This window comes from Hemicordylus capensis, chromosome 8 (genome assembly GCF_027244095.1).
Source record: "Hemicordylus capensis ecotype Gifberg chromosome 8, rHemCap1.1.pri, whole genome shotgun sequence".
Taxonomy (NCBI): Eukaryota; Metazoa; Chordata; class Lepidosauria; order Squamata; family Cordylidae; genus Hemicordylus; species Hemicordylus capensis.
In genome coordinates, this window is record NC_069664.1 from 18,958,841 (window position 1) to 18,972,730 (window position 13,890).

General features: G+C 46.5%; 1 protein-coding gene across 1 annotated transcript in view; it reads left to right on the forward strand.

Moving 5' to 3' along the window:
• The first annotated feature begins 281 nt into the window (after positions 1-281).
• The window catches only part of HEPACAM (hepatic and glial cell adhesion molecule), a 35,482-nt gene continuing 21,873 nt past the window's right edge, over positions 282-13,890 (forward strand). The window contains exon 1 of the mRNA XM_053269773.1: positions 282-768. Within this exon, the coding sequence (XP_053125748.1) occupies positions 684-768 (85 nt within the window). The 5' untranslated portion in view covers positions 282-683. The remainder of the gene's footprint in view (positions 769-13,890) is intronic.

The following is a 13,890-nucleotide window of genomic DNA, read 5'->3' on the forward strand; positions in this document are numbered from 1 at the left end:
GGGTGCAAAGAGAGATGGCCTGTGAGCTTTCTGTTGCCTAGTCTTGGTCTATCTGATGCCTGCTTCTCACTTGCCTTCTCTTTTGCCTGCAAATGCCGCTGCCGATATCCCTTTTCCATCATTCCAACCGCCTAAGGAGATTTGCCATAAACTAGTGAAAGCCCAGGAAGCTACACAGAACTGCCGCCGCAAGGAACGCAGCTCCTTTTCTAGGCCAGGAAATGCAAATAGCTCCCACAATTCCCCTCGCCTGCCTGCTGTGGCATTCATTTCAGAGAGTCGTGGGTACAGTGTCAAGTCCCCAGGATCTGTGGGAGAGGCAATCGATGGTGAACTGGAATTCTTAACCACCTCCTTCCAAAGAGCTTAACTCCAGCCTTTGCTGCAATGTTGCATTTGAAGTTTGGGGGATATTTTCTTTCTTTCTTTTTTTAAAGGATGGTGAGCTAATCCCTTGAAACTGAGGATGTGGGCTCATGAAAGCAGAAAACATCAGGTCTGACCAAAAGAGAAGAAAAGGAGGGGAAAAAAACCACCCCAGAACAACACACAGAGCTCTGTCTGTTGAAAGACTTGGCAGGGTTCGGTGGTGGCAGAACAACTCCAAGCGGTGCTAAGGGACGTGCCCGGAGTGGACAAATCATGCTAATTGTGTGTGAGAGGGACCTAAAACTAAACCCAAAATGAAGAGAGAAAGGGAAGTCTTGTTCAGAGTCCTCAGTGCTCCCGGATTCGTGCACGTAGCTTGCTTTCTTATAATCTACACAGGTAGGAAAACGACGCTTTGAAACTCATTTGGGATGGGCAGGTGCTCCTTCAAGGTGCTGAGCTTTGTCCGGCTCAGAAGCAGAAGGCTTGGACGTGTGAGAGCTGTTGAGCTCCTAGGCAGAGAGGTGAGCCCTGAGCACCTTCCGTCTCCCCTCACATAACAGGGTCTCTGGCATAGGAAGGCATTTCTTCCCTTGCATTTCAATGTCATGGGAAAGAGCGTAAGCAAGGCGTTCTTTATGCGGCAGGTTATTGATCGGTGCTTCTGCAATGGAGGGGGAATGGGGGGTGCTTTGAGCCCTGTGCCTCTGGAGCGCTTGTTCTGCTTGAATGAGGTTTCTAAACCAAGGCAGTTTGATCACTTAATCTGGCATGTTTGCGGAAAGAGAGTTTGAGTCGGTAGAGAGACCCCTAATTCAGCTGAAAATACTGTAACGGAGTGTCGTAGAGCCAGTGCCTTGGATGTCCACTCTAAGCTTGTTCCAGACTCTAACTCTTAAGTATCGTGTGTACAATGTAAAAGTAAGTTACTTTTTAGTATTGCCCTAGAAATGCTGTAGATTTAGATAATTAATAATAATAATAATAATAATAAATAAAGTAGGTTTCTGCAAATTTAATATGATGTAGTGAGGCACCTTTTAAAGTGGTGACTCTTATATTTTGTAAGAAAAGAACAACTGTTCCTATTCAACCCAGCTCCCTCTCCGTGGCTGTTTTTGACATCTCTCTCGTGTTTGCTTTTAAACGACAAGCCCTTTTGGGCCAGACAACCATTTCCTCCTCCCTTTTGTTATAGAAAGCACTTTGACATCTTTTGTTGTTGAAAAGTAGTATGTAGATAATAATATAAGAGGCTGAGTTAGAGAGTCCCCAGTTCAAATCTCACTGCCTCCATGAGTACCCAGTTGGCCATAGACAAGGCTCTCTCTCTCAACCTCAGTGCCCTCCTGCAGCTGCAGAATGGAGAGAGCGATACTTATTTGTCTTACAGGGCTGTTGTTAAGTATTACAATATCATGAGCCTTAGAAGTAGAATAGAATAGAGTGCTCCTTAGAAAATAACGCTCCTTAGAACTCTCTAAAGCAATATATAAAACGCCAAGCATTATTATTATTTATGTTAATGTACAGGGCTCAGGAAATCCACTAGTCTACTTGTCTGTGACGAGTGAAAAATGATGACTGACATGCAAAAAAAAATAAAAAAATCCTGACGAGTACCAATATAGCTCGGCGAGTAAGACATTTTGTCTGGCTGGTGAACAGAGCCTATGTTTATTGACCCCGCCCTAAAGTACTGTATAACACCCTAACTCTAAACAAACTGGCACAGGAAATTGAATATAGGTCCGATGGAAAATAATAGAGTGGGGTGTAGCCACTCCGATCTTTAAGTTCCATTGATTCCAGTGTGATTGACAGTCCAATCCTATACATGTTTACTTGGAAGTAAAGTCCCACTGTGTTCAATGGACGGATCTCACTCGTAGGTACAGCATGCATATAGAATTGCAGCCCTAGTTATCATTACCTTTGGCTAGACTGTGCCCATAAAATTCAGTAATATTTCTCATTAAAGCTGTGCAGTGATGGAGTGCCTGCACATCTTCCAGTTGTACAGGGTGAGTTTGAAAAATCTGTCCCAGCTCTATAAAAATGAATGAAAACTTGTTTCTTCTAAGTAATGTGTTGCAGAATGAGGATACGAGATTCCCTGTGTTAATATAGACTTTGTATAGGTATTAAACTTTTAAATAGAGATATATTTATATTTAATAGCTGTATTTTTTGTGTTCTACATTGTTTTAATTATATTGTAAACATCTTTGGAATTATTTTAATGAAAAGTGGTATAGAAATCAAACAATAAATAAGTAAGATAAATAAATATGGATATGGTGGCTTCACTCCCAGGGCTATAAGTTATTGTGTAGCTCCACTGGATTTAATGAAACTATTGTGCGGATCATCACAGCCACTGTGACGGCTTAAACAGCTTGCATGCCTATGTGTTTTATGGTTTGTACTGCCTGTGTAATCTGTATACAGAAGCTTTCCCTAACAGGGCTTTTAGGGGAATTTGATAGGAAAACATTTCACTGGGAAAACAGCATGAAGAGGAGTTAAAAACCCTCCCTCCAGTGCTAAGATCCCAATGCAGATCTGACCCCGCTCATCCCACTGTGGCTAAAGGCAAAGTGTGCCATCGAGTCAGTGGCGACCACAGAGCCCTGTGGTTGTCTTTGGTAGAATACAGGAGGGGTTGACCATTGCCTCCTCCCGTGCAGTATGAGATTATGCCTTTCAGCACCTTCCTATATTGCTGCTGCCTGATAGAGGTGTTTCCCATAGTCTGGGAAACATAGTCTTGGAAACATATCAGCAGGGATTTGAACCGCCAACCTCTGGCTTGCTAGTCAAGTCATTTCCCTGCTGCACCATTAGGTGTCTTCTGTTTGCCAAACTTTAAAGAGCAAGCTGGCCTGTGCATGGATCTCTGTTGCCTTATCTAGTTTGGCTTTAGGGCACGGCGGGAGAGGGGTCCGGTCTTTCCCACCATTGTTTATGCCATGGAATTTTGACCGGGCCCAGATATCCATGAGTATGTCATGTGGTCTATATCTTCCCACTGTACCTATCTGAATAGACACCATTGCATGTACAAGTACCATGGCAAAATGGATGCGTGCTGTATTGTATCAAATATTGTAGGTGTGTAACTGTGTATCTGACTGATGAAACGTACAGCTTGGTCCGTATGTTATCTGGGATGGATTTATCATATCTGAATAAAAACAGCTCTACTAAGAAGTAGGTAAATACTGAATTTACCTGAATCCAAGACTAGGGTTTTTTTTTGGGGGGGGGGAGTTCTTTGATGTTAGAAACCAGGGGGTTGTCTTAAATTCAGAGTATTCTTCCTTTTGGTTAAGTACAGATATAATCTGAATTTTTAAAAGCAGGTTGTCTTTCAAAGTCGCCTTCTATTCGGATAAATACAGCATCTGTTTCGAGGTTGAGTTTTTAAAAAAATGTTCTTGTAGAGTCCTAGCTGCCAGACTTTGTAAGAATGTCCTTTACTGTATCATTTGCTCAGTACAATGTTTATGAAGATCTGCTTCAGGTACACCCTGGTTTGCATCTGAATGGGAGACATGTGTGAGCACTGTAAGATATTCTCCTTAGGGGATGGGGCCACTCTGAGAAGAGCATCTGCCTGCTTGCATACAGAAGGTTCCAAGTTCACTCCCCGGCATTTCCACAATAGGGCTGAGAGAGATTCCTGCCTGCAGCCTTTGAGAAGCCGCTGCCGGCCTGTGTAGACAACACTTAGCTAGATGGACCAATGGCCTGACTCTGTATAAGGCAGCTGCCTATGCTCCTATATGAATGTTTATAAAGTACCTTATCACTTCAGGAGATGTGGAGAGTGTGATGCAGGGACATAGCCATAGTTGAACAAGGCAGGGCTTCCTCCTGTTTATCAGATGTAGTCAAAAACTACATCATTGATGTGTCCCTGTGTGTCACTCATTACAGCTGTACCTAATTTGGTTCAAATTGGTTGGACTGTTCAAGTTAGCCCACTTGCACCTCAACTGTTCATGCACCCACCATCTTGAACTGGGGTGAATGACATCACCACAAACTATGCCATTGGGGCCTCCTTTTGTGCCCCTACCGCTGTAGCAAATTTGGTTCAAACTGGTTAGGCGGTTCACAAGTTAGCCCACTTGCGCTTCAAAAGTTTACGTGTCCGCCATCTTGAATCGAGGTAGTTGACATCATCACAAACTATGCCACTGAGGTGTCCCTATGTGTCCCTACAGCTGTACCTGATTTATTTCATATAGGTCCAGGTGTTGCAAAGTTGATGGAGGACATACACACACAGAATGCCGGGTAATATCATAAGCCTACTTGAAAGTAGGCTAATAGAAGTGTTTCTGAGCCAGGGAAATGTGTGCACGTGTGTGTGTGTGTGTGTGTGTGTGTGTGTGTGTGTGTGTGTGTGTGTGAAAGTGCATGTGGTGTGTTTGATATTTGCATAGGAATTAGAGAAAGGGTGTGCTGAAAATGTTTTGTTTTTCACCAGGTCCTCACCGTTCTTCTTCAGCAAAGCTACAGAGGGAGGCGACTCTTTGGCGTGGGACCTGCAGGGAGGGGATAAGCTGCACATTTTGTCCCAGGGCCCACATCCACCTGGCTATGCCCCTGGTGTGATGTACCCCTGTGTTGTTCACAGTCTGGGGTACATTCAGCCAAGCTGGCTTTCCACCCCTCCTTTGAAAGTGTCCCCCTTGACATAATGTTGTGCTCATGCTAATCTTTTCTCACCACTAAAGGCTGGACGATGGCCATGGTCTCGGCATTTTTCCTCTGGCGTGCAGCAATCATACTTGGTACACTCTGTCCCAGGCTTTTGAGCTGCGTGCAGTTGAATGCCGAAGCATTTCTCTTCCTAGAGCAGGCCATTTTTTCCTCCTCCTGGGGCCTCCTTGGATTTGAAAATAGTTCTGCAAACCGTTTTGCCAAGCACCCCTTTACACATTACAGAAATCCTGCAAGGATGGTGCTTCTGTATAGAAATGAACAAGGACTCTGCTTGCTTCACGTTCCAACCGTTGACCCTGTTTTGGGGGCATCTCATTACACTATTTTTTGATTTTATTTTATTTCTATACCGCCCTTCCAAAGATGGCTCAGGGCGGTTTACACAGAGAAATAATAAATAAATAAGATGGGATAAATAAGATTTTAGTGGGAGTTGCTAGGCTTGTCATTCTTGAAGGATTGGTTCCCTTTCCAGGGTCACTAAAAGTTAAGAGCAGAGGCACTGTCAATGCATGCACACAAGCACTGGGCAACATATTGTACAGCCTGCCAGTTAATACACTATAGCTGTTGAAATATAGTTTGAACTATTGGTAAATAAAATGCTTTTTAAAGTGGCTAAGTACAACCACAGGGCTCTGTGATCACCCGGAGTTGACACCGACTCAATGGCACGCTTTACTAAGTTCACACATTTTAATCAATCAATCAATCAATGTACTGCCTGACTCCAGGTTCTAGGTGCTTTACAAACACAATAAAAACAGAATAAAACCAATTATTAAACAATTAAAATTTAAAACATTCTAATATTACCACCACTGGGGAAAAACAAACAAACTATAACACGGAACCTGAGGTTCTCCCAGCCAGAGATATGGAGGAACAAAAGAAGCTGCTTTATACCGAGTCAGACCATTGGTCCATCCAGTTCAGTATTGTCTACACCTGGGCTGCTCAACTCCAGCCTTCTTGCAGATCTTGGCCTACAATTCCCATAATCCCTGGCTGTTGGCCACTGTGGCTGGGGATTATGGTTGCCCCCAAACAGCTGGGGAGCCTAAGTGGAGCAAGCCTGGTCTAAACTGACCAGCGGCAACTCTCTAAGGTTTCGGGCAGGAGTCTTTCCCAGCCCTACCTGGAGATGCTGCCAGGGATTGAAACGGGGACCTTCTCTAGGCAAAGCAGATGCTCTTCCACATAGGAATTTCATAATGCAAAGCTAAACAGTAGCCGTGTGGGGAAGGGGCCAGTGTTGCTGCTCATGAGACTCAACTGATATTGTGAATTAATTCACATTCCTAACCCCTTCTTAATTTCACTGCTCACAAATTTCCGACTATAACTCCATTTTAGAAAAATTCAGAATAGTTTAGATTTTTCTAACCTGTTTGATAGGCACATGCATAACAATAGAAATGTTGGGGAGGGAGTGAACCCTCATTTCAGGAGAAGTTGTCAACCAATCATATTCTGCTACTCAGCTCGAACATATTAAGTCTCTTCACATGAGCAGCTAAACTTGGGTTATCTGCCTCTAACCCAGGGTTGCATGCATGCGCGAACCGGGGCAAATGCCTGAAGCCATACTAGTCTGAATCTAGATAACCCTGCTTCTAACCCTCACTCTTAACCCAGGTTAGTGAAGAGCAGGGACCCCGGTACCTAGGTTTGTCGATTATGTGTCTGCTTTTCCTGGTGTTTTCAAGTCTCAGCATCCGGCCGCTTTGTTTATGAGAGAGTGTTGTGGCTGGAGGGGCTGCTAGCTGTAAATGTGCCACTCTGCACAACACACTCTATGGTACAATGCTAGCAATGGCTTGAATAGGGCTGGGCCTGCCTCCTGCCCCCGCTTGTGGCCAATCAGAGCACAGCTGGTGACTTCATGGGGTTTCCTGTCTCCTGGCCATGCAATGAATTTTGGAAAGGTTATCCCGATTCTTGATGGACTTCCTGGCTCCGAGCTCTCGTATGTGTGCTGGACTTGCAAAGCTCAATGGAGAATCTGCTTGTCTATTTGGTATAGGGTAAGTACTCTTCCAAGCTCCAAACCCGCTACTGTTCGTCTGCAAGACCCCATACTCTCTCCCCAAATCAGTCCATGACATGTTCTGCCTCCCAGGACTCCTTGTTCCCTAGGTGATGCTGAGCCACTTGCTGGCGTTGTTATTCAAGGTGCTAGCCTTCTTCATTTGTTCCCATGAAGTCATGAATAGGTGCGGCTGGATGCGTTATGGTTGCCACTCAGTATTAAGCACTCTTGGACCCAGCAGTAAAGGCATAGGCAAGGAAATGCCTTATTATTGGTGAATAGAGCCATTCATCCAGGGCAAGAGAAGCCAATTCAAGCAGGGTGTGTGCCTCCAGTTGCTGAGGTGATGCAAGGAGCCGTGCTAATCCTGCCCACTGCTGCCTGGTAAGTCAGGGTCCACCCATATGGGGGAGGCTCACTCTCATATGAGGAGAGTAGTGGGGCAGCAATTAAGGTGGCCCAGCAGGCTGGCATCCGTAGTAGTGGGTGTCACTACTTCTGGGCCCCTGGCATTTTGTGTGTGTCAGACCTGGGCTGACTTTTTATTTTATTTTATTATTTGATTTCTATACCGCCCTTCCAAAAATGGCTCAGGGTGGTTTACACAGAAAAATAATAAATAAGATGGATTCCTGTCCCCAAAGGGCTCACAATCTAAAAAAAGTGCTTTGGCATGTAGGCCCTTTCCTCAGCACCACACAACTAGGCCCCAGTTCCCCTTTCAATATGTGTATGTGTGGAGAGAGAGAGAGAGAGAGAGAGAGAGAGAGAGAGAGAGAGAGAACACAAACTTCAGGGTCTCAGCCAGTGTATAAAATGATCCTCGGAGTCTGAATAGCTCAATTTGCAGATTAAAATCTGGGCTTGCATATGCTCCCTGATTCAGAAGATCTGTGACCCCCTTGTCCCCTTCTGAAATTAGGGATGTACATAGAACCGGTTTGCCCGGTTCGGTTCGAATTCGACCCGGGTTCGAACCAGGAGGGGGTGGTTCGGTTTTGGTTTTGCTTGAACCACCCTCTGGTTCGGTTCGAATTCGAACCTGTTCGAACCAGTGTGGAATGGTTCAGATCTCCAAAAGTGGGTGGGGTGGTAGCTGGCACCCATGGCTACCTGCCACCCAAACCCCAAAGCAATCGGAATTCAAACCGAGGTGGTTCTAAGGTTCGAATTCGAACCAAATCAGCCATCAGGTTCGAGCTGCAGGTTCTAATACGAACCAAATGGGGTGGTTCAATTCGAACCGGTTCGCACATCCCTATCTGAAATGGCGGGGAAAGGCAGGTGCATATCTAAGGAAAGGTTCAGGCTAAGTGAGGCCGGACTTCCCATGCAATACAGTACTGTATCCAGTTCTGGGCCCTGCATTTTAAGGAGGACTTTGATAAACTAAAACAGGCTCAGATGGTACAGGGTCTGGAAAATAAGGGACAAATTGAAGGAGCTGCATATGTTTAGCCTGCTAAGGGGAGATATGATGGTCAAGTAGCTGAAGGGCTGTTCTAAAGAAGGAGGAACAATCTTGTTCTCTGTTGCTCCGGAGGACAGGACAAGAACCTATGAGTTGCAATGGCATGCATGCAGATTCGGGCTAGGCATGAGGAAGAATTTCTCAACTGCAAGAGCTGTTCAACAGTGCAACAGTCTGCCTGCCTCATGCAGGGGTAGGCTGGCTCTCCTCCACTGGAGAGTTCCAAGAGAGGCTGGGTGTGGTGTTTCCTTTGCACCAGCCGCACAAACCCTGGGCATAGAGGCCTCAAGAAGGATGGGGAGGGGGTTCTAAGCACCCTGTTCCTTCTCCATCTGCCAGGGAGAGGGAATGCAAACCGCCCAGAGAACCTGCATTTTGGGCGGTATAAAAATATGCTAAATAAATAAATAAATAAATAAATGCCTTACTCCTCCCCAGGAGCCCATACAAGCAGCCCCCCTCCATCTCCAGTGGCCTCCTCATCACTGGCTTCAAGCCCATTCCATATGTTCTTAGGGTCAGCCACCACCCCTCTTAGCCTCTCCTCTGCCTTCCATTCCCACCCTCCTGTTTTCTGTCTGTTGACCCTTAAAGGGGCTGTCTTACAGGACAAGGGCGGCCATCCTCCTGGCTTCCTCACCCTCTCTTGCCTCCCAGCATGGCTGCCATTGTCTTGCAATCCCCAGCTGTTGATCTGCTCGCTGCCCGGTCGGATGAGTGCCCCACCCTGCTGGGCATTGGGGAAAAGTCCCGACACAGGGCAACCGACAGTCGGAGAGGCTGCAGCAGATCCCTTCACCAAGCAAGGGGTTGGACCAGAAGACCTCCCAGACCCCTTCCAGCTCTGGCATTCTATGACCCCCCTAAAGGTCTCCTCCTGGTTGTCCTCTGAGTGTGCCAAACCAGAAGCGCCACTAGTATCTGGGCTGGAAAGCCTCGGCTGTCTCTGCTGCCTTTGTCCAACTGCCGATTGTTCCTCCTGCCAGGTCCTTGATGCTGCCCTGTGAATCACAAATGCTGATGTTCCTTGCCCTGCAGCCTTTTAAGCTTGCGCCAGAAAGGAACTAAGCCCAACAACCGCAAGCTTTGTCCTCTGCTCCTGGCAGTCTTTCTTCTGGCCCCCCAAAGCTGGAGCTGGTGCCTAGGAGACCAATCGCCCTCCCTTTCCCTGCAGGGACTTACGCCCCAGGATACAAAATGTACTGAAAGAACCCAGCCTTCTAAACAGTCATCCTGAACTGTTGCCAACCCTTATTGCGCCTGGCCTCCTCCCCTTCAAGGAGTGAATGCATCTGATTCTATTCACAAGAGACCAAAAGAACATCTAGTCTAGCCCACCTGCTGGGAGGCGGGACCACCCAACCGCTGATTCCCCCCTCCCCATCAGCCTAAGCCATAAGCTGACAGTAGATTGTCTTTTCAGTAGAGAAGGTTCTGTGTTATATTGACAACAGCAAACCGCATGGATTTGGTTTGAGAAAAGATGGCCACATGCAAAAGGATGTGTGGTATGCAAGTCCTACTGGGTTTGGGTAGCATTCAGTTTAGGAAGTTGGGTGCGGAGTGTTGGAGATGTGACTCCATGCACGTATAATTCCTATTGGCCACTTGGGGCATTAGGAAAAGAGGTAGAGAGTATAAGACTGCCTCTTGTTCTTTCCTTACCCTTCAATCTCTGCTCTACATCTCTTCTGGTTGGTTGATACTCTTAGGACACTCCCTTCTTCTTTGTCCTCTCTGTTTCTTTCCTTTTCCTTCCATCAAGAGGTAGCTAGTAGGGATGTGCTACTTTAGTGGGGGCCATGGGATAGTGATGGCTGTCTGGTGATGGCATAGGTGATGGCTGTCTGGCGGGGAAGCATGGGAGGCAGCAGGGCGGGGGCAGCAGGGGCTCTTCCAAACCCCCGTCCAGCCTCCCCAAATGACAGTCCGGGCCAGCTGGCGGGCCATATTCGTCCGGGCCATATTCGTGACCTCCGCACATGCGACGAGGCCATTTGCATCACCACACATCAAGGATTCCCCTTTAGAAGTATAGTTGAGCCGGTCTGCAAAGTGGTTCGGCCTGGCTTGAGGGTCAAACCAGCCGGGCACGGTTTGCCCGGAACCGGGCCAGGTCAGTTTTAATCTGGTCTGGATTCGAACCAAACCAGCCTGGCCGGTTCCATGCATATCCCTAGTAGCTAACACAGGGTGCAGTTCTACGGATTCTATCCAAGCTTCTAACTTATTCAAATAAACCTTTATTTGTTTTAGACTTCAAGCAATTGCCTTCAGGTCTCCTGCCTGAGCTCATCAAACTGGGTTTCTCTGTTAAATAAGGGGTTGATTCAAATTCACCCTTACAAGGAGAAAGTCCAAGAAGTCCAATGGTGATGTGGAACACATGTGACCAGCAGGGCCATGGTAGTCTTCTGCCAATCACAGCCACCACTCTGTAGAAAGATGACTGCAGAAATAAATAGCAGCTTCACGCTTTGAAGGAAGGCAACTCCATCTCCTGGGAAGGGTTGCTATCTAGTCTGACTTGGGTGATATGGGAAACACACACTTGAAATACGCAAAAGTCACACACTGAGAGCAGAGATACCCATTGCACATGAATCAGAGTAACAAAACCCAGATTGCCTCTTCTGGCCAGGACCTCCTCACACCACAAAGCCTAGAGTGATCTCTAGATGAGAACTTTTTGCAGCGGTCACTGTTATCAGAGGCAAAACTGATCTCTACAGGTAACAGTGATGTTTTTAGTGATGGTTCTCTGTGGAACTCATTTTCATAAGAACAGCTTTGCAGGATCAGGCCCATTGCCTATCTAGTACTGCATCCTGTTTCTCACAGTGGCCCACCAGATGCCCCTGAGAAGCCCACAGGCAAGAGGTGAGGGCCTTTCTGCTGCCCTCTCTCCTGCTGTTGCTCACCTTCATCTGAAGTATATCAGATCCATGCATGTGTTAATTAATATGTTTAACTAGCCTAATTATTTTGGGGCACCCTTTTAATCAGTTAAGGAGTTTTGGCTTTATTTGTTTTTGTTTTAGCAAAATTTCATTTTGAATTTGTTCACCACTGTACAATGGAGTCACAGAGACTTAACATTTTCTGGTTTTATATAAGTGATTGGCCGGTGTCTAGACATACAGGTTGTGGTGCATTGTATGTTGTTATGCATCCGGTTCCTGGTGGGGTCATTGGCTGAGATGGGATTTCAGTTGGAAGTAGCATGTCGAAAATCTGTCAGGCTAGTCAGACGGAGCGTAAACAGGCAGAGGCAGAAGTATAATAGCAAAGTCTTACAGCAAGAAATTCTCCAAACCAGGTTCAGTCTGAGTCAAATCCAACCAATCCAACAGAGTCCAAATCGCAGTCTACGGGCAAGGTCAACACAGTCCAGGGTCCAAATACAGTCAAGGCAATACACAAACACAGCTGATTAGCTCACAGGAAATTGATGTTGCTATCAGCAGGGTAGCTGTGGTGCAGTCATCTTAAATAGACTGACCCCCGGTGATGTTAATCAAGAGATCCTGAGTCAGCAGCTTTTCCTGTTGCTCTACACATGCGGTTTCTTAACTCTTGCTGTCTCTTGGACTGACGCCTCTCCACAGCTGAGACCGGTCGCGCCTCCTCCACAAGAGCTACCTCACCCGGCTCTAACTCATTTTCAACTCCCCATGCATCGGACCCACTCTCCTTTGCAACATCTGGTCCTTGCCTTCCCTCCTGTGCTGTAACCTCCATCTCCTCTTCCAGCTCCTCCTCGGAGTCTTCCAACATGCCCATGACACTGCATGGGGTGACGGAGAGCAGGTGAGAACCTGCTCTCCTCTTTCTTAAAGCTCCTGATCCCCACTCCCAAACAGTGCTGAACCGCAGTTCATACAAAGCTCTAATTTCAGCTGAAGTAGAAGTCTGGGTGGAGGTAAGAGTCCTGGGAGGAATTCGGACCTCAGACAGCTCGAGGGAGAGCAAGAGTAAGGGAGGTGGTCAGGACCTTGGCCGGCTCCAAGTAGGAGATGTTGAGCTGGAGGGTAATGTCAGAGCAGGTAAGATGTTCTTCCAGCAAAGGTCTAGAGTCCATTGCTGACTTACAGTGTTCCCGCTAAGGCGTGCGCATGTGCGTGTGCTCACACATTTTTTGATTGTCCACTCAGTTAATTTTAGATCCTGCTCAGGTTGATTCAAGGAAGGCCTTACCCTGCACACATGAGCGCACACCCTGCCTTGATACTGCCACCCAGAACAAATCTAATTCTGCACATGAAAAAAATGAAAAAAATAATAATTAGAGAGAACACTGCTGGCTTATATGGGTTGTTGGCTAGTTAGGGTGGTTAGTCCCGGCCTCTCTCTGGAAAACCTTCTGTGGCTTCATGGATACTGACTCTTCCGGCACTGGCAGGCTGCCTTTTCACTTCTTGGGTTGTTGTTGTTGTTACTACATTTATATCCCACTCTTCCTCCAAGGAGCCCAGAGCAGTGTTCTACATACTTAAGTTTCTCCTTACAACAACCCTGTGAAGTAGGTTAGGCTGAGAGAGAAGTGACTGGTCCAGAGTCACCCAGCAAGCATCATGGCTGAATGGGGATTTGAACTTGGGTCTCCCCAGTCCTAGTCCAGCACTCTAACCATTACACCACACTGGCTCCCTGGTTCTTAGGGGACTAAGTCAGAAGAGAAGACGTATGGGAGAGGGGGACCTGGGACTGACCCCCTGGTTCTTCTAGTGCAAGAGGTTCCTTTGTCTGGGCTGTGGTTTCTCCTCCTCCTCCCCTCTCCTCCTCTTTATCAGATTCATCCTCTGAATCTTCTGTTTTGTTTCCAGCTGGAGAGGGGTGTTGACTCTGGAGACCTGATATTATGGCAAATGGCTAAAACAATAAAACCAAACTAAAAAAACACCTGGAAAAGTGTTTTTAATCTAACTGATTAAACATAGCAGTCTGACTTTTAGTAATTATCTGCCTTTCTCCTTGAGATGCTAATCATTTTTAAAAAAATTCATTAGTACTAAAATTGTTTTCCTATGAAATAAATGCAGAGAGTTAAATGGAAACGGATGCAAACATTGCCTAAATAATACCGCTATTTTGAGAAAAGAGAGCTGGCCACACTCACCCTATGGCGCGTTGAGAGAACTGAATGCAACTTCTTCATAGCTCATGCCAATGTTTCCTTAACAGGGGTGAGAAGAGCTTCAAAAAACCCCAAAGTGACAGAGCCCTGACATTAAGAGGCTTCAGAGTGCCATCTCCCCAGACAAGTTGTATTTTACAAGGC